General features: G+C 41.0%; 1 protein-coding gene across 1 annotated transcript in view; it reads right to left on the reverse strand.

The window, feature by feature from the left end:
- Positions 1 to 26419, reverse strand: part of COLEC12 (collectin subfamily member 12) — a 303430-nt gene that overhangs the window by 15310 nt on the left and 261701 nt on the right. Inside the window, exons 5-6 of the mRNA XM_033935217.1 lie at positions 13896 to 14942; positions 10083 to 10583 (exon numbers count right to left, since the gene is read on the reverse strand). Of these exons, the coding sequence (XP_033791108.1) occupies positions 10083 to 10583; positions 13896 to 14942 (1548 nt within the window). The remainder of the gene's footprint in view (positions 1 to 10082; positions 10584 to 13895; positions 14943 to 26419) is intronic.

A 26419-nucleotide genomic window follows, 5' to 3' on the forward strand; every position in this document is an offset into this window, starting at 1 on the left:
TTTTTTTGTAAGTTCTTGTTGTAATACATCTTGGATAATTCTTTTGTAATCCGCCTTGAACTGCAAGGTAATGGCGGAATAGAAATCCCTAATGTAATGTAATGTAATGTAATAATACTTACGAAACACCTAATAAACACACATCAGAACATTCAAATAACATAGATATGATGCTAATGCTTTTCTACAATACAGTTTATCATATAGTGAAGGACCTACTGATACTACTATTAAGGAAAAGTTCATAGTCTGTTATTGAGAAAGACATGGGGGAAGCTACAGGACCGGTAGCATGGAATGCTGCTGCTCCTTGGGTTTTGGCCAGGTGCTGGTGACCTGGACTGGCCACCATGAGAGCGGGCTACTGGGCTTGATGGACCATTGGTCTGACCCAGTAAGGCTATTCTTATGTTCTTATGAAAGTCGATTGCCTCAACCTCACTGACGTTTTGAATTGTATTTCCATTGGGTCCTCCCCATCCCTTTTGATTTTTCCTCTTTTGGATAAGGTTCATGTCCTGTTGGTTTTCTCTATAAAGTTGTTGTATACCTGTAATACTCTTTGTGCATCAAAAGATCCAAAAATGTAATTGTTGTATAGTCAGAGCTTATTTTAATTGAAAGATGTAGATTCCTAGTATTAAGCCACTCAAAAACCCTCTAAATTACTTGATCCCTCTACTACAGATGGAAAGTATTAATCTATATATCGCTTATAAAAGCATATATTATTCTTTTTTAACTTTTTTTTTTCCTAATGTTTCAAATTTACATTCACTTCAAAATATCAATGATAATGAAATTACAGATATGAAAAAAAAGAATCAAAATATTAGGAAAAGAAAATTATATTAATATAGGCCATAAATGATCAGAAATATGAGCCACGATATCAAGAAATAATTAATAAAGAAGAAAAAGGAAAATAATTTCTGGGAGGCTTTCCCACTTCATTGTCTCAGCTTGAGAACGGCAAGATACCCCCCTCCCCCACATCCTCATAGAGCCTTGAACTCTCCCTCTTTCCCCACAGTGACCAGCATTGCCGCTGTTACCCTCTGGTGGCTGCTGTGGTCAGAAACTATGCTGGACTGGGGCCTTGAGTTTCTGTCTACAGCAGCTGGGAGAAGGTAACAGAGGCAATGCTGGTCATTATGAAGGGATAGGGATTCCATCACCATGGGGGTGGGAGGCATAGGAGAGTGAGATTATGGCTATAACCACAGGGGAAGGTAGAAGTGTTGGTTACTGTTGGAGGGAAAGAAATGCCAGTCACATGAGGTTGACAAAAGCATACCAGATGGGAAAGAAATACGATATTTAAATAGAAGTCTCCCTGGCTTATACTCAAGTTAACATCTTCTCCCTAAAACGGGGGGAAAGCTGTTATTTTGGCTTATACTAAGATGGGCTTATATTCAGGTATATATCGTATTTGGAACCAAAGATATATAAAGTAGGAAAGTACATTCTGGTGTTTTCTGTGGACCAGAAGAGAGGAACTACTGGGGAACAATGGGAAGCTCACATAATGAAAAGTCATATGGAAAGAAGATGACAGTGGGAAATACTAGAGGAATTGTGTGTTTTCCCTGATTAAAGTGTGTATTAATTTATTTTGGACTGATTGTTGAGTTTAGAAGAAATCTTTCAGTGCTGGGCCATACCTGGATACCAGTGGTGAGTATGCAGATATAGTGTCTACTGGCAATTTTCCCGGTACCAGCGATATTCAGTCTGGCACCTAGATAGCCACCTGAATAAAATTAGGACAGATTTTTTTTTTGCTGTCATAACTTTATCTGGATAAATACTCAGTTAGCAGATCAGATATTATTGCTAGCCAAATAACATTCAGCTCCACCCCCAGACTGCCCTGGCACCATCTGGATAGCATAGGGTAGTCAGTGTTAATTTTCTGTGACATTAACCATAGAAACATGATGGCAGGTAAAGGACATCCCGTCTGCCCATTCATAGCATCCACTATCTCTTCCTTTCCCTAAGAGAACCCATGTGCCAGTGCCACACTTTCTTGAATTCAGACACAGTCTTTGTCTCCACCATCTCTACTGGAAGACTATTCCATGCATCTACCACCCTTTCTGTAAAAGAGAATGCTGCTGAAAATTACTGACTGACTCCATCACATGGCACTTATCTGGGTAGAAACCACTCCTATAAGGGTAGGTGCCATCGAACAGCAACCCTTTAGGCTCCTAAGTTTGGCTAAATGTGTTTTACTAAGTGTGTTCATTCTGCTGCCCCTCAATGTCTCTCCTCTCTTCTTTCTCCTTATACACCTCCCAGAAAACTCTGTTCCTCAGATCAGCTGCTCTTAGCTGTACCCTTCTTCTCCACTGCCAATTCCAGACTTCATTCCTTTCATCTAGCTGCCCCCTATGCCTGGAATAAACTACCCCAGTTTGTCCACCATACCCCTTCCCTTCCCATATTTAAAAGCAGACTGAAAATCTATCTTTTTGATATAGTTTTCAATCCATAACCCCGTTTCCCACTGCCCACCAACCTAGCCAGTGATTAACCATTCCCCTTATCTGTATCCATGGCATCCTAAACTGTAATCTAATCCAAAACAATTGGTAAAGGCTTTTGCCCCGATAAGAATAATGCCAGCACCTCAAATGCTACAAAAATTTATTAATAATAATAATAACAGGGTTTCAGTATGGGCTCAGTCAACCCTTCGATTCATAATTAGCCCCAGGCAAATGTTTATAGATGACTAGCACTGAACCAAAGGTCTAAATAAACACTGCCCCGTACATCATAGCATCCCCAAATTTCAAGAAATGTAATGCAAATAAATATAAAGTGCAAGTGTGCATTCAAAAAGGGGGGGGGGGGGGGGAACTGTGAAGGTGCTTTAAAGCCCCAAAAGTCAAACTTCAATGTAACTATGAAAAATCCAATAATAAAATATTGCAAAAAGTCACATTTTTGAAATCGAACAGCTAAAATGCAGTTCAGCTTAGCTGGATCCTCTGAGGTTCATGTCCCACTCTATCTCCACTCGACAGAGCCCCGTTTCGGAATCTTCATCAGGAGTGGGAAATACTGGAGAGACGAAAAAAACCAGTGTGCTCAATCAAGATGAAAAAAACAGTCTGCTCAATCAGTCTCAGCATGATTGTATTAAGTTTTCGCTAGCAGGATTTATTGCTTCTCGAGTTGGTTGAGCAGACTGTTTTTTTTCATCTCTCCAGTATTTCCCGCTCTTTAATTTATGTGTTTAAATTTAGGAGCTTGCTTTTTTCTGAATATCGGCCTTACAAAAGATGTGTTGCCTGGAGAACTGGACTGAAATTGAGAGGGAGTACTAAAAAGGAGGGAAGTGTCACAGAGAGCCTATTCATTCAATTGTTATTATTGTAAACGTTGTACATAGTCATAAATTTAATCTTTAGAAAACAGATATATTCTTTTCAGATATGAAGCTGTTACATAAGATTTCTTAGTTTCAGTGTACTTATACTGGAAAATCCATATTCCATTCATATAAGGTATAAAAAACACATGTGAAGGGCAATCCTAAAAATGAGGTGTCCACTTTTACCTACCCTATGCAGGGGTAAATGTATGAAATACTAGCATTTTTGTGCATAAATGTGCGTTCACCAGCAGGGCACCTAAGAACTACTCTGTACTGGTGTGTCTAACTGAAATAGTAAGATCACAAAAGCTGACGAGGCACATTAAATATCCAAAAATTTTTAAGACAACTCTTGTCACTAACGCACGGACCGGATTAGAGCGCGCTATAGCGCGCGCTATAGCGCACGCTAGCTGAAAAACTACCGCCTGCTCAAGAGGAGGTGGTAGCGGCTAGCGCGTGCGGCATTTTAGCGCCCTAATACACCTTCGTAAAAGGAGCCCTTAAAAAAAACAAAAAAAAAAACAAATTAATGTGCCTCTTTAGTTTTTGTGATCTTATGTAGCTCCTTATATAGCTGGTATAAGTATTTTTTCTTCCCTATTTGTGTGGATAACTTAAATAGTATACAAATGCTATACATGAAAGAAATTAGCTGTACAATTAGCTCCACTTCTCTTTCCAATTATTCATCACGGTATTCAAGATGGTATTGTTCCTACACTCTAGAAGCACGCACTGGTATGTCCTCTCCTCAAAAAACTTCATTTACATCAATCTCTTTCATCTAGTTTCTGACCAGTATCAAATCTACTGTTCTTTTCAAAAATCCTGGAAAAAATTGTTTTTCAACAGTTAGCACATAGAGAATATGAATATCCTCCACCTATTCCAAGCTGGTTTTCATCACTAACATAGCACTGAAACCCTTCTATTATCTCTTTATCATCCTCTCCGTGCATCTCTCGACTCTTCTTACATAGTAGTGCTTGTGTCCATGGATCTTACTTCAACCTTTGATGTAGCTGACCACTCCTTCTTTAATGGCTTAATAGCACCTGGATTTCCAGCACAGTTCTGATCTGGTTTAAAGGCTATTTGTCTGACAGGACATGTCAGATCACTTCAAATGATCAGATGACTGCAGAGAATCCCCTGTGTTGGGGGGGGGGGGAGGGTTCTCACAGGGATCAATTTTGACACCATTATTGTTTAATATCTTTCTCACCCCTTTACTAACTTTAATCCAAGACAATGGTTGCTTACCCTTCTGTTATGCAGATGACATACAGATTTTTTTTGTTGTATCATAGATGTAACACATTCCATCAACACTCTCAATTTCTGTTTGAGCAAGGTTTCACTCTGGCTCAGGGCTAACCTCTTAGCCCTTAGCCCAGACAAATGTGAATGTATCTGTTTCCCTTTGTCCACGAACTTGATTCCAGTCCCCCTTCCATTGACTCCCACTCTTTATGCTTCTCTGAATCAGTATATATTTTAGGTGTAATCTTTGACTCAAAAATTAACCTTTAAACCACAAATTGGCTCTGTTATCTGGGAAGGGAAGTAAAACCTATCAGAACCACCACATCTACAAGACCTATCACATCCACTTCTGTTCCTTGTGCATATCTTAATACTAGATCTGTAAGGAATAAAGCTTTGTTAATCAAAGATTGGATCATCAGCAAGCAAATAGCCTGTCTTTTTCTAACAGAAACATGGCTATTGTCTGAAGAGGATCCAATAATAAATGACCTTCTACCAGATAATTTTAAAATTCACATACTAAATTGTGATGGCAGAAGAGGGGGGGGGAGGATTAGCAGTTGTTTTTAAGGAAGGATTTGAATTTGAACTACTGGATTCCAAAATGATCAGTCAGTTAGAAATATTAGCCTGTAAAATTAGCAATAAAGAACTAGAAGAATCCCTTTCTTGCATATTATTTTATGTCCCACCGAAAAGCTGGACAAAAGCTAGAGAGGACTTCCGCAAATTTGTTCTCCATAATTCAATTACTCCTTCATATAATATTATTGCAGGAGACATAAACTTACATTTAGATGAAGAGGACAATCCAGATGCGAAAGATTTTTTAAACTTTTTATCTTTGCTTAACTATAATCTCCCTTTACCCACGCAAACACATGAAAAAGGCCATCATTTCGATATGGTAGCTATATCCACAAAGGAGATTTTAGATCCTTCTATCTCTCTATCTGATAGGACTTGGTGTCATGATATCTGGTCTGATCATTTTACTTATTATTTTAATTTAATTTGGACTCATTTAAAATCTAAAACACAACCAAGGATAAAAAAAGAACATCTCACAAGGGGTTATATGAATCCAGAGGAATATTGGTCACAATACGAATTACGAGCGGAGATAGGAGAAGGGTTGATATTTGGGATCACTGGATGAGAACAAGCACATCCATTTTAGGATAAAATTGCCCCTATACGAAATAGTAAAAGCTGCTCAAATAAATATAATAAATGGTTTGACACTGAACTTTAAAAAATGAAACAATTAGTAATACGATTGGAAAGGATCTGGAAAAAAATGGGAAAATTGTCAGACCGGAACAGCTGGAGATCTAACATAAAAATCTACAAACAATTGATAAAAGAAAAACGTAAAGCATTTTACTCATCCAGAATTGATTCATCCAATCTTAGCTCGAAAGGAATCAGTACAAAAGAACTGTTCAACTTGGTTACGAATTTATTTGACACCACATGCTACACTCAATTCATGCATAATATTAAGCTACCTTCAGCAAATGATTTAGCACAGCATTTTGATTCAAAATTTAAAAACTTAAGAAATAATTGCTCGACAAATGACATATATGAACATCAAACAGTTAACATACAAGGAAATGAAATACCAGCGGATATGATTTGGAATTCATTTCAAGATTTAGAATGGAATAATTATATCAAATTATATAACAAGTACACTAAATCATACTGCATTTTGGACTCCTGTCCCCCAGAAATTATGAAAGCAGCTCCATTAGACTTTAATCTAATTTTGTTTAATTATTTGACCGATAATTAAAAAAATGGTAAATTCCTTATTAATAATGCTCACATTATACTAACCCCAATTCCAAAAAATCGTAAAGAATCATTAGCATTAGTAACCAACTATAGACCAGTAGCATCCATTTCCATATTTTGTAAAAATCATGGAAGGATTGGTACATACCCAATTGATGGAATATCTTGATCAGTTCTCTCTTTTACATGAAACTCAATCTGGTTTCAGACCTTTGTTTAGCACTGAGACAGTAATTGCGGCCATCTTGGATAATTTACGTTTCTTGTTTAGTAGGGGCATTAATGCCCTGATAATGCAATTTGATGTGAGTTCTGCCTTTAACTTAGTGGACCATGGGAAATTGTTACAATGTTTAGATGCAATTGGTATCAGAGGAGAGGTGTTAAAATGGTTCCGAGGTTTCCTTATGTCCCACACCTATCAAGTATGTTTTAATCACAATCTCTCCGATACCTGGAGTAATCCATCTGGCATTCCGCAGGGGTCACCATTATCCCCATTGCTTTTCAATGTTTACATGTCATCATTAGGTGGGCAATTGATCCAGCTGGGGATAAAATTATTTAGTTACACAGATGACTTTACGATCATTATCCCATTAGCTACCTCTCTCTCTGAAGTTACTCCTAAGGCAACAGAAGTACTAAATTTGATGGAACAATGGATGACAGAATTTAGACTGAAGCTTAATTCAGAAAAAACAAAATTCTTTGTAGCTTCGTCACACCCGCTTGATACTAAAACATCACTGTGCATCAATAAACTTAGTTACCCTATTCAATCTACTATGAAGGTTTTGGGTATAATACTGGACCAGGGCCTAACCATGAAAGACCAGGTGAACTCTTTGGTTAGAAAAGGTATTTTTTACTCTAACATAGTAACATAGTAGATGACGGCAGATAAAGACCCGAATGGTCCATCCAGTCTGCCCAACCTGATTCAATTTACATTTTTTTTTATTTTATTTTTTTCTTCTTAGCTATTTCTGGGCAAGAATCCAAAGCTTTACCCGGTACTGTGCTTGGGTTCCAACTGCCGAAATCTCTGTTAAGACTTACTCCAGCCCATCTACACCCTCCCAGCCATTGAAGCCCTCCCCAGCCCATCCTTCACCAAACGGCCATACACAGACACAGACCGTGCAAGTCTGCCCAGTACTGGCCTAGTTCAATATTTAATATTATTTTCTGATTCTAAATCTTCTGTGTTCATCCCACGCTTCTTTGAACTCAGTCACAGTTTTACTCTCCACCACCTCTCTCGAGAGCGCATTCCTCTCTGGAGGCTTCGGTCCATTAGAGCATATTTTGATGCTTCATCATTTAGAATTTTGGTGCAATCCCTTATACTAGCCAACTTGATTACTGTAATATCGCCTATCTGGCAATTTCCCAGAAGAATATGCAACGATTACAACTGGTGCTAAATGCGGCGGTCAGGCTGATTTTTGGGTTGAAGAAGTTTGATCATGTAACTCCTTCCTACCAACTCCTGCATTGGTTGCCGATGGAGGCACATGTGAAATTTAAGTCTGGATGTTTTTGCTTTATGGCACTATTCGGCTTAGCCCCTAAATACTTAACTGACCTTTTCTCTTTCTCAACCAATAAACATAAGAGAAGCTCACACTTGAATTTTGTTTCTCCACCGGTTAGAGGCTGTAAATCTAAAAGACATCATCAACATCTTTTCTCATATCAGGCAGCATTATGGGGTAAAGATCTGGAACAATTACTTATGCTTACTAATACTTACGGGGAATTTAGGAGACACCTAAAAACATATCTGTTCCTGAAGTACTTAGATAGCTGATTTGTACAATCTTTCCCACAATAACTGATCCCTAGAGCTGTTAGTCACTAGTTTTTAACTTTGTTAGTTCTATTCAATTTGTAGCATTTTTAATCATTGTAAACCGCATAGAACTTCACGGTACTGCGGTATATAAACTGTTATTATTATTATTATCTTGATTTTCATGCTCAATTGGATGTGTGCTATTCATCCTTTTCTGCATCCAGAACTTCTATGTCCTTTAGTACATCCTCTGGTAATTTCAAGAATAGACTACTGTAATTCCCTATATGCCAATCTCCTTTTATATTCGCTTAAAAGATTACAATTAATTCAATCTACTGATGTTAAGTTTTTACACTCTGCTCACTGCTTCGATCAAGTGACACCTCTTCTTAAACTGGAACATTGGCTCTCTCTCTATCAGCATGCATCACTTATAAACTGCTTGTCATGGTTTTCAACTCAAGACTTATGACCACACTTCTGTACTTCAGCAAACTTATCATTTGCTACACCTCCTTGCGTGCCGTTCATTCAGCCAACACCAACCTCCTATGTGTCCCCTCTGTCAGAAATATTTCTTAAAGCTTGACACTGCTCTGTTTTTTTGCCTCAAGGGTCCCAAACTTTGGAATGATCTGCCTCAAAACCGGAATATCAGCTCCATTACTGAATTAAATTATATCTTTTGGTAGGAAACCCTATGCCAAGTTTATAAATATGAGCGAATGCACTCGGAACAATTGGGCCACTATAGCAAAAATTAAAGAGATTTGGGGTCCATTAGCAAAGTTTATAAAGAATTGATCTCTAGTATAAGCCTCTGATTTCTGAATGAATTTTACACACATCCAGGGAGGATGGGGGTGGGGGGAAGGGGGTGATATGTAATTATATTATTATTTGTTAGATATAAGTGCTGATTATTGTATCATTTGTTCATATGTTCTATTGCACTTTATCTTTGTTTTCGAAACTAATAAAGGTTTATATATAAAAAAAGAAAGTTATTAAGGTACAGTATATCTGTTTTTACAGTATTTTGGCTCTTAACCTAGGTCCTCTCATCTATTTTTTTTTTTTAATGTATCCTGTTGTGTTTTGATTAAGAATGTTATTATATGATTTTATGTAACTTGCTTTTTTATGGAACCCACTGTGATGCCTTTTGGGCCAACCAGGGGTATATTAAATGCATGGAGGAGCTTGGGTGGGAAATGAGCAGGGCTCCCATTTAAGCACATCATTTATAGAATACTGTAAGTTATGTGCATTTTTGTTCCATTTACAAGCTTCAGTTTCACCAGGTCTATGGAAGTTTAACCGTGGGTATGTAAATGTCAGGTGTGTCGAAACTGGGTTATGCTAGTATTCTATAACATAATCTTGGTGCCCAGATGTCATTCTAACATAGGCTCCTACTGCATGTCCTTGGGTGCCTAAATGGAGGTGTTCAGTTGTAGAATTAACCTTCACAGAGCACAGTTAGTGGAAAGGTAATATCCTGGTCCCTAGTCCTTAATGTTGGTCTCTGTTAGTTCATTAATTTATTGCTTTTGAAATAGTTAAACCACCCAAATGGGAAGTGCTGAATTCCACTAGTTTATTCTAAACTAAACTAAACTAAACCTTGGGTTTATATACCGCACCATCTCCACGAATGCGGAGCTCGGCACGGTTTACAGGAAGAAAGATGAGAGAGGAACTAAAGTGGAGAGATTAAAGAGTTAGGTTATTCCCTGTTATTTTGAATGAAATATAATCAGATTCATGAAACATCATGCCTAAAATTATTTTCACAGTTTGACTTACCAGTAGTCTCAAGTTCAGTAGGAGATGTTGCTGCTATTTCACTTTTTAGTGCTAGAGGAGTTCCAGGGCCTGGTTGGCCTGGTGGACCTGGTGGACCTGGTCGTCCAGAGGGACCTGGAGGTCCAGGCAATCCAGTCGGGCCAATGAATCCTTTAGCTCCAGGAAGTCCAGGTAGCCCAGGTAGTCCTTGTGGACCAAGTGGTCCCTGTGGTCCTGGTGGTCCACTATTTCCCAGTGGACCTGGTGCTCCTGGCTCTCCTTTAGGTCCTGGTTCACCAGATTTTCCAGGAGACCCTCTTTGACCCTTGTTTCCAGGATATCCTCTTGAACCTTTCCCTCCCTTTTCTCCTGATGGTCCAGCTGGTCCAGGGAGGCCTTTTTCACCTGCCACTCCTTGAGGTCCTGTTTCTCCTTGTTCTCCTTTCGATCCCCTCCCTCCAGGGGCTCCCATGGGCCCTGTGAGTCCCCGATCACCTTTAGGGCCCCGTGGACCAGGAGGACCTGAAACAAGCATAGCAAATATTAGCAATCAACAAAAAGGAGATGAAAATATTCAAGTACTTTGAACCAAAACATGGCATTTAGCATATCAACAGCTACATCTGAAAAATTGTTTGTAGGCTTTCTGTGTTACAAAGAGTGGAAACTAACTAACCTGAAATAAAAAGATTGTAAGTTTATGCACAGCACATACTGGAAATGACATGTCTGAACTGTTACAGTTCAGTTATTGACCTTGCCTGACCATGCTATTCAGAAGCAGGATAACTAGAACATTCTATAAGCAATAGGGACTTGGAAAGGTTAGAGCCAGGTCACAGCCATATAGAGGAATTTTTGATATGACATCTATATCTGAGTTTAGACGTTTTGCAGAAGACACATAAAAATTCAGTAGTGGACTTCCGGTAATGTCACTAACCTTGAAGATGGGTTGAGGAGGGAGCGCTGACCTCAGCGACTCCGAACTCCCCTCTATGCAAAGCTTAAGAGATAAAAAAGAAAGAAAAGAAGGCAGTTTCTGAAGATTCTCTGGAAATCTGGGAGAAAAGATGCTGGCAAAAAAAAAACCCGAGGAGAGTCGCCCTCGGGATGGAGGGCAGGAGAAAGGTGGCCTCCGGCGTGGACTGGGAGCTGCCCATAAGACACCATGTGACTTGGGAGAGAGTGCATCAGAGAAGGAGATAGAACGAACGGTTCTGCCCTGGAGGAGACATGGAGACCCAGCGGTTTTGGCCATAAAAGAAGAACTTCAGCAGTGGGCCCTGGAAATAAAGAGCAAAGTGGCTGTGGTGAAGGGGAAAATTAAAGACACTGTAAAAGAAATAAGGCAAGATTTGGTAGACCTACTGGGATGAGTGAAGGAAACCGAGTGGCGAGTTGGTGAGTAAGATATAATGTTGAAGACAATAGGTGGCCAGGTGGGGGACACCCAAAAACAATTGAAAGACTGTGTGAATCGTATAGAAGATTTGGAGAATACATCTCGGTGGCAGAATTTGCATTTATGTGGAGTCCCTGACACTGAGATATATAAAGACGCTGCGAAAGTGGCGCAGGAAATATTTACTTTTATGTTAACATCTGAGAGTGCAGAAGAATCTTCCCTAGCCACAGTGAAAATAGACAGGGCTCACAGGATGGCAGGTTCCAGAATGTCTGAAAAGCCTCGGGATATAATTGTATGCCTGCATAATTTTGTGGACAAAGAGCGACTGATACATAAGGCCAGAGAATTGGGTACGGTAACCTGGCAGACTTGCAACATTGAGATATTTCAGGACTTATCTGCTATTACTTTACAAAAAAGGAGGGAATTTCACCCAATTCTTACAATTTTGAAACAGAAGAACTTGCGTTATAAATGGTTGTTTCCATTTGGCCTTCTGATAATAATTAATGGCACTCACAAGAAAGTTGTTACTGTGACTGAAGCAGAGGATTATTTATGTAAAGAGGGCCTGATGGAATTATCTGGGCCGGCTACTGGTTCAACAGCATTACAAAAACTGGAAAAGTATCGCTGGCAGGAGACTATTGTTAGATCTAAGAAAAGGCAACAGGAGGAACAACAATTGGAACCGGGACAAGAATCAAAGGGCGTTTTGGCCTCTGCTTGATGGTCAGATTGATGCAGGACTAATGATTATGATACAAGTAATTAACTGAAAATAAGTTGATGATAAGTTCTCTACTTGAGAAGTAATGAATGTGATTGGATATGGTTATGAAGGGGGCAATTGGGATGTGTGAATGTTGAGAGGGAGGGGGAGAAGTTTGAAGTTTGATAAGTTACATTGAGGTGGGTGAGAGAATCACAAGAAGTCTTGGAGGAAGGGCTGGAAGGGAGAAAGGGGAAGGGGGGGGGAGGGGAGGGTGGATGGGATTGGGTGGAGGCGAGGGGTTGGGGAATTAAGGAGGCCTGGGAAAAAAATTGTAAGATTTGTAAGAATAAGAAAGTTGAAGAGAATAAAATGAAAAGGTCATTGAAAGAATGAATGGAAGTAAGATAAGGTTGGGAAGTTTAAATGTGAATGGACTTAATATACCTCAAAAAACGCCAATTGTTTTTAAAAGAGATGAAAAGGTTGAATTATGATATTTGTTATGTACAAGAAACACATTAGAAAAGACGAGAGAAAGGATGATTCATTTTAAAGATTATCTGATGCGAATTTGGGCTTTTAATAAGAAGCAGAAAAAGAAAGCAGAGGTGGGGATATCAAGAAGGATTATTATTGGTGGGAGGGGATTTTAATTTGGTTTTGGAACCTCGTTGGGATTCTACAAGTAAGAAAGGTGATAGAACTAAAAAAGATAGGAAACAACTAAAAATTTTTTAGAAGTATTAAATTTATTAGATGGTGTCAAAGGGCTGCCTCGTGCCTAGTGAGGAAGCCTTGCTAGAAAAGGGAAATGGGGTTAAAACCCTTGAAAGTATTCCTAAACCTGCTAAGGAGAGTCCTAAAGCAGCTCCTAGGAATACTTTCAAGCCAAGCCTTCCAGCAATGAAACCTCCTAAAGCCCTGCCTAAAGCAGGCATATCTGGTTTAGCTTTACCTAAGCCAGTTATAAGAAAGACTACATTTCCCAGCAGGCATAGAGCCAGGGAAAGGAAAGAGCAGGGCTGGAATACAAGCCACTCCCAATCAGGCTCAAATTGGTTTAAGCCAGGTGGGAAGCTCTCTGAGAGTAGGCTACCCTAACACACCTGCAGGGAGGACTAATCAGCTTCCTGCAGTGAAAGAAAAGGGAGTAGTTTTCTCAAAGCAGGAGAGCCAGCTCCAGAAGCAGTTTGACGGCCAGCCTCAAAGTACACACCTGCTCCAGACCCAGCAAGCCAGAGCCAGCCACAGATTGCAAGCCCAGAGAATCAGGAAGCCACAGTCTACCTCCTGGCTACCAGCCCAGGCAGAGGTTGGTGAGATAGAAGCCACTGATGTTTTTTCTCCACTTTTGTTTGGGTTTTCGCTTTCTGTCCCTGCTGGATGGGTTTGGGAGAGGGGTTCCAGTAAATATATAGAGTATGTAGTGGTTAATTATTCAGCCATTTATCGTCCTATAAATTTTGGTAGATTCAATGAATCCCCCTGAAAGCCCTCATCACACGCCACTGCCCAATATTGAACAATCTCATTTACCTTTTTATTTTATTAAGTTTTTTGCTCATGCCTTCTTCAGTTGTAGCTGAAGGCAAGGTACATTCAGGTGCGGTGGGTGATTTGTATTGTGTTTGGCAACTCCCAACCATTTTGAAATGTTGACTTCTATGCCTCCCATCCACAGACCCCACTCATCCAAAGTTCTGCTTACCTTGTAATATAGTGAAGTTCTTGATGAGCTGTCCATGCCTTGAATCTACCACCTTCATTTCTTCCATGATCATTGACAAATTGGCAACTTCATTATCTAATCGTGACCTCATTACATCCTGCTGCATCCTGAGGGATGTGGTATCCAAATTCACACTGGCCAGTGAATTGTTTAATGTAATCAGTTCATCCGTGTGCTTGCTCAAGGTGTCTGTACAGACTGTTCTGACCTCATTGAGATTGCTGGTAAGTGTCCGCAGGTGCAGTGCAGTGTAGCTGATGTTGCTAATAATATTGACAATATCTGTCTCAAAGCGTTGAAAACGATTCTCTAACTGACTGAACTTAGCAGAAGTTTTGTTTTCATTGTCTCTCGAATATTCCTGGAGTTCTTTAAGGGTTTGTTCGTTATTTTGCACAATCACAGTGACATTATCCATCTGAGGGCCAAGGGAGCTAAGTTGACTGTTCAGCTCCTCAAGAGTCTCATTGTTGGTTTTAGCCAAAGCTGAGTTGTTGGTGGCTAATATTTGCAAGTTCTGCACTTTATCCTTGAGCCATTCAGTGTCTTTTCGGGCTTGAAAGGCAGTCTGTTGCAGACTCTGAAAGTCATTCTTGATTCTCTGGATAGCCTGGCTTGTATCATCCACTGACCTCTGCAGATTACTGATAAAATTCCTCTGCTGAATCTGTGTCAGGTTCAGGTTGTTAAGATTCATGATGGCCACATTGTGAGACTGCAGTTGACTTTGTAAATCTGATTGTAGGTTGCTTGTGTCTTGCTGGAGGCTGGTGACATAACCATTGTATGCTTGTAAGGTCTGATTGATACCATTGATCATATAGGAGTTGTTATCTAATATGCCTTTCATATCATTCTGCTTGGCTTCTAGGAGATCTCCAGTTTCCTGTAATTTCTCCAGTGTAACTTTATTTCTGGAAGTTTTCTCATTGATTTCACGAAGTTGCTGGCGAAGAGCAAGGATATCGGATCTGAAGCTTGTAAATTCACTGTTGGTGTTTACAGCTTTCTGTCCAGCTTGATCATCTGTCAAAATAGGAAATTATGAAACTAACTTGGTAAAATTTATACTGTATGCATTGCCATATATTTCCTAAAATGTGGAATTTGAAATCTTCCCTTTTTGATCAAAAGGTTGCTTAGGTTGTAAGAACCCAGTTTATCAACATTACCTTCAATTATCCTATGACTCTTCTGAAGTCTAAAATGTGGGCAGAAGCTAGGGATAGCTGGAGTTGAGATTCCTGAGACACAGTGGGCTCGGTGGAGGTTTTGAAATCAAAGGATCATGACAGTAAATAGTATTAAAATTGCTTCAAGACATTTTCAGTTTTTTAGGACATTCACTGGGTAAAGGGAAAGGAGGCGTAAGCTTAGTTTTACATTTTCAAAATGATGTGCATTGTTTTGCAGGGGAAAAGTATCTCGGGATCTCTGTGGGGTTTTTTTTTTTTCCTAGGCAATTTTTCAAAGGGAAAATGTACTCATAATTTCCCTTTGCAAACTGATGCAGACTGCAGGTAAAAGCACCTACAAACTTTGCATCTACCCAAATGGTTTTGAACATCAGCCCTTAAGGGAGTGATTTTATAAGCAACTGCAATATATAGTACGGTGTGTTACTTGTTCAAGTAAGCAATTTTAAAATTGCCTGAAGGTATGTGAGGCTGCTGTAAAGTTCTCCATCGAGGGCTATATAGTCCAGCAATTTTCTACTTTTTTCATTGTGTATTTTTTTGACGGAACAAAAAAAGTGGAAAATCACTAGACTAAGGGGCTCATGATCGAAAGAGAAAAACGTCTACAAACTGGCCTAAGTCGGCACTTGGATGAACATTGTCCAAATACGTCCAAGTGCCGATAATAAAAACGGGTTTTGGACGTATTTCTAAACGACCTAGGCTTTCATAGTACCGCTGAACGACCAAAGTTAAATGGGGCATTTCAGGAGGAGTGTCAAGGGCGGGAGTTGGATGGGACGTGGACCGGCTTAGACTTAGTCGTATAGCATGTATAATCGAAAGTTATACAGCCCAGGATCGACGGAACTTGGGCGTTGTGACTTAGACCATTTAAAACATGGTCTAAGTCACAAAAACCCACCTAAAGTGACCAGATAAGCACTGCAAACACATAATACAGACCCACACACACTACCCCAGTGATCAGCGACCCCCCCCCCGAACCCCATAAAAATCATAATCACACCTTTAAAATTCAGCCTCCAGACCATCATCACCTGGCAGCCTGGCATAGGAAAGCCTAGTCGTCCAGCACAGAGGCGGCTTAAGCCGTCTTGGGGGTGGGTTAGGGACTCATGGAGAGGAGGACCTATGCCCATAAGCCCCTGAATTCACTGCATTGTTACTTAAACATGTGCACTCCCCTATACACCCCCAAAACCCTTTTTTACTGGCATATAAGTGGCTCCTGCAGCCATAAGGGTTATTAGGGTGGTAGATAAGCGGGTCTAGGGGATTCTGGAGGTGATTTGGGGGGCTCACCATGACCTATAAGAGAGCATGGCACCCTTTTTGTGAAGTTCACAACAGTGCCCTTTTTGGTACCCCACTATTTAGGTGGCATGTCTGGGTGTTCAGTCCATCACTTTGTAGACCCCTGCCACGTCCAACAGGGCTTGTTCTAGGCATTTTTGACTTGGACGAAAAGTTGGACGAAAATGTGGTATAAAGATGGACGATTTAGCGACTTGGACGATCAGATCTGCAGGACGTATAATTAGATGATTTTCCAAAATGTGTCTTAGGCTGTTTTTTTTACTTTGGATGACTTGTGAGTTAGACAAAAATGGACTTATGCCCCTCCACATGTATAGCCCTCGATGGAGACTGCCCTGACTTTGTTGGTTTGGCTGAGAACTTTTCAGCAGCCCCTCTTATATGGGCATAAAAGTAGGTGTTTGGAACACATTCTCTCAAATTCTATAAATTGCTCCCAAACTGAGACATACAATTGGGTGCACAATTATAGAACAGCACCAGGTACATATGCATTATATATTTAACTAATTGGGCACTAATTTGGCAAATAAGTGGTGATAAATTCCAATAATTGGCATTAACAAACACTAATTGACACTAACTTGCTATTGGGAGCAAACTTAGGTATCTGTTCTCCAAATAGCATGCCTATCTCTTTCATGTGCTAATGCAAAATGTTAGGGGCATTCCAGCTATTCTTGCATGCACTTTATAGAATAGTTGCATTCATGGAGGGGCATAATAAAAAGGAACATCTAAGTCCATTTTCGTCCAAGTCATCCAAAGTAAAAAAACAGCTTAGGACACATTTTCGAGAAATACATCCAAATTATTTTCCGTTTCGAAAACTGTCTAACTATACGTCCTGCCAATCTGATCGTCCAAGCTGCTAAATCATCCATCTTTATACCACATTTTCGTCCAAGTTTCAAGTTTATTAAAATTTTGATATAAACGCAATATCAAATATTTTCAATGCATATAACAATAAAAGTTTTTTGTTTTTTTTGGGAGGACAAAATGAAACAATTTATACAAGTAAACATACAATTGATGTACACAATTAATTAGTGATACATAGGGAAAGAGGAGTGAACTACAATTGTTAAAGAAAGTAGAAAAACATTTAAGGAAAAACAACATCAGGAGGGTAATTGAAAATGTTTTACAAATAAAGCTAGGTCTAAAATTGAAAAGGAGAAGTTGTGACCTATATATAGATCTAGTTAGATTTAAGTATTTGAACCTGAGATTGTTGATAAAAGAGTTATCCTGTTTATGACTCGAATGCATCTTTGTATAGGTGGCTTTTTAATGTGCTTTTAAATTTTTCAAAGCAAAAACACCTAGAAACAGACCTTTTGGACGTAGGAGGGGTCTACAAAGTGATGGACTAGACAACCAGACATGAACTTCACAAAAAGGGTGCGATGTCTTCATCTCACTACAGCTCTCTTATAGCTCATGGTGAGCCCCCGAAACCACCTCCAGAATCCCCTAGACCCACTTATCTACCACCCCAATAGCCCTTATGGCTGCAGGAGCCACCTATATGCCAGTACAAAAGGGTTTGGGGGTGTATAGAGGAATGCCATGTTTCAATATCAATGCAGTGATTACAGGGGCTTATGGGCATGGGTCCTCCTCTCCATGGATCCCTAACCCACCCCCAAAACGGCTTCAGATGCCTCTGTGCAGCACGACTAGGCTTTCCTATGCCAGGCTGCCAAGTGATGATGTTCTGGAGGCACAATTTTCATGTTGTGATTAATATTTTTATGTGGGTGGGGGGTCTGTGATCACTGGGTTAGTATGTGGGGGTCTGTATTATGTGTTTGCAGTGCTTATCTGGTCACTTTAGGTGGGTTTTTGTGACTTAGACCATGTTTTAAATGATCTAAGTCACAACGTCCAAGTTCCGTCTATGCTGTGCTCTATAACTTTCGGTAACACTGCAGTACGACTAAGTCTAAGCCTGCCCACGTCCCACCCAACTCCTGCCCTTGCCACTCCTCCTGAAATGCCCCATTTAGCTATGATTGTTCAGCGGCACTATGAAGGCCTAGGTCGTTTATAAATAGTCCAAAACCCGTTTTTATTATCAGCACTTGGACGTATTTTAACAATGTTCGTCCAAGTGCTGAATTAGGCCGGTTTTTGGACGTTTTTCTCTTTCAATTATGAGCCCCATAGTTTATAATTTATTGATTTATATTCCCGCTTTATAGCGGGTTCCAAAACGTACATACATAATATTATCACATCACATACAATTAAGGAATCCAACAAACCAAACATTTCAGCGACCAGCACCTACAAATATATTAAAGCTTCAATTCCCATACTTCATCTTACAAAACAAATACTTTTTCAGTAATTTCTTAAAATTACTAAATTTTCCTGCTCCCAGATGTATAGAGGGATCTTATTCCTTGCTTGTGGGCTTCTACACGAACACATACCTGCCCTCAACACCTGCAAACCCAAGTGTTTAACAGGCAGAACAAACAAATTACCACATTTCACAGACGGAGATTTGGAAGGGGAACATATGGCAGAATACTATCCACCAGATGCCTCAGTGCTAGCCCACGTACACACAAGCATACCATAACTACCAACTTATAACGTATCTGGTAATCTAATTTCAGCCAGTATAATTTAATATAGCATTCTGACACATGTTCCCACTTACTCAGTCTAAAGAGCGTCCGCACAACCGAATTTAAGCAGATAACGTCAAGGCTGGCGTTCCCAAAAACACAAGGTTGCAATAATCAAAGCAGGACAAAACTACAGTTTGAAGCATGGTCTTAAACAAACTGCCTGAGAGAAATTGTCGAAGAGCACTCATCAGTCTCAATTTGAAGAATATTTTCCTAATCATTCCTAGCACATGACTCCGAAATGTCAAACTCCAGTCCTCCATTCATGTGTCCAACTGCTGCTTTAAGGCACCATCATTAATGACAGCCATAGACAGCATAAGTGGTTGCACCTAAAGTATGGTACTTGGCTACAGATTAATGCTAGTATTCTACAACAGACCTACCATAAATCTTTTGTAATCCGCCTTGAACTGCAAGGTAATGGCAAAATAAAAATCTCTAATATAATGTAATTCTATAATAATAATAATAACTTTATTTTTATATACCACTATACCAGGGGTGCCCAAAAGGTCGATTGTGATCGACTAGTAGATCGCAAAGGCAACGCGAGTCGATCACGGAGCCCATCCTGGACTCTGCAATAGACTCGCGTTCCCTTTGTGTTCTGCCCTCCCTGCTTCCCCAACGCCAGGCCAGGCCAGGTGTGTACAAGCACCGGGCCCACATCCTTTCCCCCAATGTCAATTCTGACTTCGGAGAGGAAGTTCTGGGCCAGCCAATTGCTGCCTGGCTGGCACGGAACTTCCTCTTCAATGTCAGAATTGACGTTAGTGGGGAAGGCTGCGAGCTCAGCGCTTCTACGCGCCTGGCCTGGCTTCGGGGAAGCAAGGAGAAATTGGCGGCGGTAGCTTGGGGGGAGGGACAGGGAGAGAGGAAGAGACAGAAAGAAAGAAAGAAAGGGGGCCAGGGAGAGCGAAAGAAAGACAGACAGATAGAAAGAAATGGGGGGCAAGGAGGAGAGAGAAAGAAAGAAAGGGGGGGGGCAGGGAGAAAGAAAGAAAGGGAGGGGGAAAATTTTGGGTTGGATAATATTGCCTTCAATTGAAGAGTACCAGTATGACTGTTTATGTTTTGGGCTGGGGATTTGGCTATCTGGTGTATTTGCCATTGAAAAAATTCAATAAATCTTGTTAAAATAAAAGTAAAAAAAAAAAAAGAAAGAAAGGGGAGGGGAGGGGCAGGAAGAGAGAAAGAAAGGGGGCAGAGATTGAGAAAGAAAGAAAGGGGAGGGGGCAGGAAGAGAGGAAGAAAAAGTTGGACTCATAGAGGGACAGAGAGATGTTGGTGGGGAATGGAATGAGATCTGGAGGCAGAAAGAAAGAAAGGCAGAAATAAATAAATATTGGATTTACAGTCAGAAGAAAGAAGTGCAACCAGAGACTCATGAAATCACCAGACAGCAATAGTAGGAAAAATGATTTTATTTTAAATTTAGTGATCAAAATGTGTCCGAATTTATATCTGCTGTCTATATTTTGCACTATGGCCTCCTTTTACTAAACTGCGATAGCAGTTTTTAGCGCAGGGAGCCTATGAGCATCAGGACCAGCGCGGGGCATTAAGCGCAGCTCCCTTTGCTAAAAACTGCTATTGCTGTTTAGTAAAATGGAAGGGGATATATTTGTTTGTTTTTGTATAGTTGTTACTGAGGTGACATTGCATATTTTAAAGTCATCTGCTTTGACCTCTTTGAACCCCCCTCCGAATATAAATGATAATTAATATTTTCTCTGCATACAGTGTGCTTTGTGTTTTAAAATTTTTTTTATTGTGGGTAGATCATTTTGACTTGGTCATTTTAAAAGTAGCTCGCAAGCCAAGAAAGTGTGGGTACTCCTGCGCTATACCTTAACACTTCAAAGCGGTTTACAGCAAAAATAATAATAGATTTGGTGCGCAACTCTGCAATTATAGAATACTAGTTCAGTGCCCAGTTTTTGGCACCTAAATTTAAGTTACAAAAATAACCCCCTCCCCCACAATGTTTGTGAAAATGAAACCAGTTGTTCCCCTGAAGCAGTGATGTGGCAGCTTTGGGCTCTTTGAAGTTGTGTCTGAAAGAATTAGGTGCCATGCCTTAAGGAATTGTGTGAAGCTAGATGTGTACATACATTTTTTATGCCAATTAATTTCAATAATTGATTGTTAGTACCCAGTTATTGATGTTACTTGGCTTTTTAGCCAAGTAATTTATATGTGCATCTCTGGAGTGTCTCCAAACTTTGATATGCAAATCTAGGCCCCTGTGAAAGAGTAAGGGCTTATCTCCTACTAATGCTACCATTCCACCTCCATACAGTAGGGGCTGCTAGCCCAAGACTGAGCAGACTACACGTCCCAGACCTCACTTGGCTTTACAGCTCAGTGCTGAGCTATTTTAACAAGGTAACCCTGCTGAGTCAGAGGGCGGGACTCAGCAGGAATGTGTATATCTGCCACAGAGGAGAATCATTCAGGGAAGAGGTCCCAGAGTGCAAGGATCCACAAGGAGACAAACCTTCCATAGCAGTGGTTGCTTTCAAGCCCTGGGGAGGACTGGAGTGAGAAAGCTAGCTGAGAACCCATCCAGAAAAACACTAGAGAGGTGAGCCTCTAATCCAAGACTGAACCTGCTTTTTTAAAGGTGACTGTCCTGTATTTGGAGTGTGGCAGCTGAGCTGAAGCAAGTTGAGACTGTTGTTGGAAAAAAGGGGTTTCTTTCTCCTAAATGTTCTTCTGTTTGGACTACAGGCAGTCCCTGTTTTACGAACATCAGACTTATGTCAGACACGCACTTACGAACGTAGGTCCTCGTTAATTCTTTGGTGTCCCAACGCGGCCCTCTTCCTCCTTCCCAAATCCCAACGCCCCTCCTCCATGTCCAAACATGGCCCTCTCTCTCCCTCCCTCCATTCTGTATCCTAGGTTCGCACCCCCCCTCCCATAGGTGCTTACCTTCTTCTGGACAGCTCCCTACTTCTTCTAGCACTTTGTCCGGGTTTTGAAAAGTTTCCTGACATAATCACGTCAGGAAGGGGCGTCAGCGCATGTGCAGATGCCATCCGGTGGCAGGGCTGGGAGGCAGAACAGATTGTAACTGAGGGTGAACTGGGTGGTCCTGGGGATGTGGCCTCGAGTCCGGGTTTTCCCAAAGGAAAATCTGGTAACCCTAGCCCAGAGTCACATGGAAGCTGCAGTGGGATCAAAAATAAATAAACCCCCACCCTTTTTGCTATGCTGTGGTAGAGGTTTCTACCATGGCCTGGAGTGCTAAATGCTCTGACGCTGCTGTGATGCTCATAGAATTCCTATGAGAGTCGGAACAGTGTCGGAGCACTTAGGAGTAAATTCTCTATTACTGCGTTTAACTTAGGCGTGCTTTGGACGTCCGATGTAAGTGAATAATTACGTAGTTAAGGGTCTTAATTAATGTTAATTGGGAAATAAACGACACATAGACGTCCCTAAGAGGTAGTTGACGGACTGACGTCTACAGAAAGCATAGTGCAGTCTCCAGCTCTGGACGTGGGCGTTCCATGGGCGTGCCAAATAGGGACGCTAGATAGGCGCTACCTGAGCGAACGCTTGCGTCTAAATATCGTGTATTATGTAGACGTAAGAAACCCTGGTCTAACTTGGATTTCAATGCCGTTTCAACTTTCGTAATTGCGGCTCTTTGTTAGACGCGAGGCAGACGTTCGCTGTGTTTTTCATCAATAATTCCAATAGTGAGTTTGAATAGGTAATTTTCATCTTTTCTCTGTCCTAATAAATATAATGTCAATGGAACACATTATATTGCATGGATAACAAACCACATTTCTGCCCGAACAATAATATAATTTACACATGGCTTTTACAACCCCCTTTTTTTTCTCAACAAACAGCACTGCAATCGGCTCTCTTTTGAAAGCAAAGAAAAATCAGCACACATTATCAGCACTTAAAAAGAGAATAAACAGATACACACCTTAACATTCAGCTTCCCTTATTGCAAAATGGAGGTCTTCAGTTGCACAAAACTGACCTCATCAATCTGCACCTTCAAAGTAGTATGCCACAATTAAAAGATGTGCTGGGTGTAGAACTCACAACCTCTGGATGTTAGGAGCACAGGCTGGCTCCTAACACATAGAGCTACAGCTGCTTCTACTTAGGTCCATCTCACCACCCTTTCATATCATACTTGACTGAGCTGTCTATGCTCATAAGCTATCATATCAGGATGAACTCAAATAAGTTTAAGCAAAGGAATGCCTAAAGATTTGGAAGGTTTTCAAGTAGAAAACAAATATCAAATATGTATTAAAGAATTGCAGCACAAATGACACTGATCGGTAAGGGCAAAAAAACACCACTTTTCCGGGTATGACGCCTAAACGGAACAGATTACTTACAGTCATATATCCATTAGTACAGTGCTTAGAATGAAGATTAGCGTGTGAGAAAAATGGAGCTCCACCTCACATGCATTCAAGCACACTTGGGAATATGGGTTTGGGGCTCAGTGAAAGCAGCGCTTTTAACCATTGAGCTACCACTCTTTTGTCTCAGCCTACTATGACATTATTGCTAAACTCCTTTTCCCTTAGCACATCACTAAGGTATGCTATGACAGGGGAACCAGAGACACAGGTGTAGGTCAGTGAGTAAAAGCACTATATCGATCATCTGTAGGTTGTGAGTTCAACTCCCGGCTTGTCTTTTACTTGTGGCATATCTACCTTCCAGGTGCACCTTGATGATGTCACAATGAGATCAGCATTGTGCTGCTTGCTACTTCCTCTTCCTGTGAACTAGAAGCCACATTCAGGTCTAATCTGTGTTTTGATTCTGTTTCTAAGTTGGGCCAGTATAAGTTATGGGATTTACCTTTGTTCTGAAGAATGAGCTGATTGTTGCAGTGTTTTAAGACCAGGAGAGTGTTCTTTCGAGCAAGATATCACTTCTAAACTATCCTCTCTGAAATAATGTCTCTGGGAAATCGAGAGAAAGCTTATTGGATGACTTAGGGTCAGTGTTCCCTCTAAGCGGGCGGGTGTTGTGAGCAAACTTTTTTCACTGTGAGCTAAAAATATCGGGCGCCAGCAAGTTATGAGCCAAATAAATATGTTGTCAAGGCATCAGGCCAGCTTAAGTTCCAGGCCAGTTATGGAACTGAATTTAAGATTTGTAGGTTCATGGGGACATACTCTAGTCCGTATAGTGTAACAGGAAAATTTACAAAGGGAAACTCTCTAAGGCATAAAGAACACATGGGATTTGCTTATGAAACTGATATGTATTCTCAGCCACATAAACTTCAGCCCTGTCTCTTTTCGGCCAGGTGATATTAACTATTCTATTTCAAGCATGAGTAGGTTTCATTGCAGATGGTAGGGCTATTTTACTAATCATTTAACCTGTCTTAACTGTTTAGATACAAGGATCCAATGCTGGTAGAGCTATCCTCCCTATTTAACCCGATTAGTATCTGGCCCCAAACTGTTGTCAAGTACCAGCCAGACTCCACTGAAGAACACAGTATACATAGGCAGCGGAACGCTTTTTTGTTTGGGAGGCCCAAAAGCTGCACCTTAGACCCCTACCCAGACCTGTCCAAGCTCCTCCCTTGACCTCACCCCCATAATAATAGCACTAATTGTATACACCATTTCTTCCATTCATTTTTCATAGACATACAATATAATCTTATTAATAATACACAATGGTAATCACAAAATTAAACTACACAAAGTGCACTCTTTTTTTTCTCCCCACCACTGCACAGCATTTCTTCCTCTCTACTCCACCCCCCATGTGCAATGTCTTCCTCTCTCTCTCTCATTCCTTCCCTTGCTGCAAAGGGAGTGGGGAAAGCTTGTCACCCCTTTCCCTCACCCCTCCATTATCTTACTATTTTCTTCCCCCTTTATTTATCTCCTTCCATCCAGTATGTGTTCTTTCCCCACTTCCATTCAGCTTCTGCTCTCCCCTCTCAACTGACATCCATCTGCCTTCTGCTCTCTCTCCCTTCTTCTCACTTCCATCATCTGTCCCCTTCTCTCTCTCATCTCCTCCATTCCATCATCTGCTCCTTCTCTCTCCCCCCCTCCAACTTCCATTATCTGCCCCCTTCCCCTTACCTTTGCGGGTCACTTTCTTTCCCCTGAGGTGGCTCATGTCAGAGGGGAAGCTTTGGCCGAGCAGAACCGCTTGCAAGGAACAGTGGAACTTACTTGATTGATGTCGATGCTGGGGCCCGTTGCCGTTTGAAGAAGAAGAAAAAAAAAAAAGGTGGAAAAAAGGGACCTGCAAAGGCGAGAGGAAGGGAAACCTTCAGGACAGCTGCTCTTTGCCCTCCTTCAGTGGGCCAAGAATCCAGACCAGCAGCGGCAGCTCTGTATATTTTTAACTTCGGCACAGAGCTGCCCCTAATCAATAGTTTAGCGCGGTTTCATGAAGCAGCTTCGGGGCCTTTGCTAGGCCGGCCCACATCGCATCATCGAAGCGGGCCGGCATAGCAAAGGCCCCGAAGCTGCCTCATGAAACCGCGCTAAACTATTGATTAGGGGCAGCTCTGTGCCGAAGTTAAAAATATACAGAGCTGCCGCTGCTGGTCTGGAGGTGCGGAGACAAGGCAGGAGGCAAACGCGGTGGAAGGCAGGAGTCCCGGCGAAGGCAGGAGTCCAGGCACCGCGACTGCAACAGGAAGTTGCAAGTCAGCTGACGCCGGCCTTTCGTTGCGGCGGGGACCGAATCCTTCGTGGACCGGCAAGATTTTTTTGCGGACCGGCGGTTGAAGAACTGTGCTCTACACTGTGTGCGCTGTGACGATAAACTTGTGCGCTGCGAGGTAATATTTTGTGCGCCCGCGCACGTCAGCGCAGCTTAGCGGGAACACTGCTTAGGGTGCCTTTCCTGCCAGTCTTTGTGGAACTTAAACGAAGTTTATATGGTGTTCAAAGTCCTATCCTTTCCACTTCTAATAGGAGGTGAGAATGACATTTCTGTACAGCTTTCTGTGTAGCATACATCTACCGGTTCCCACCTTCCATACTGATAATGTAAGTTCAACACCCACTCGGTACGTTTCATCTAGTTCTCCTTTGAAGCATAACATATTTTTTTTTCCTTGTATTAATGGTAAACTGTACAAATCTGATATACTAGAGGAAAAAGATACAATACAGCAGTGTTCTCTGTCTGCCATTCCCTACCTCACTGATATTGCTAGATCAACTAATATATAGTTTACAAAATGGTATACTGTGTTTTAGTTATCTTTTTCATCATCCTATACTTACAATGCTGAATGAGTGATAATAAAGAGTATAAATAAAGTATAATTTAAAAAAAAACAAACAACAAC

The sequence above is a fragment of the Geotrypetes seraphini genome, chromosome 2, assembly GCF_902459505.1.
Source record: "Geotrypetes seraphini chromosome 2, aGeoSer1.1, whole genome shotgun sequence".
NCBI lineage: Eukaryota > Metazoa > Chordata > Amphibia > Gymnophiona > Dermophiidae > Geotrypetes > Geotrypetes seraphini.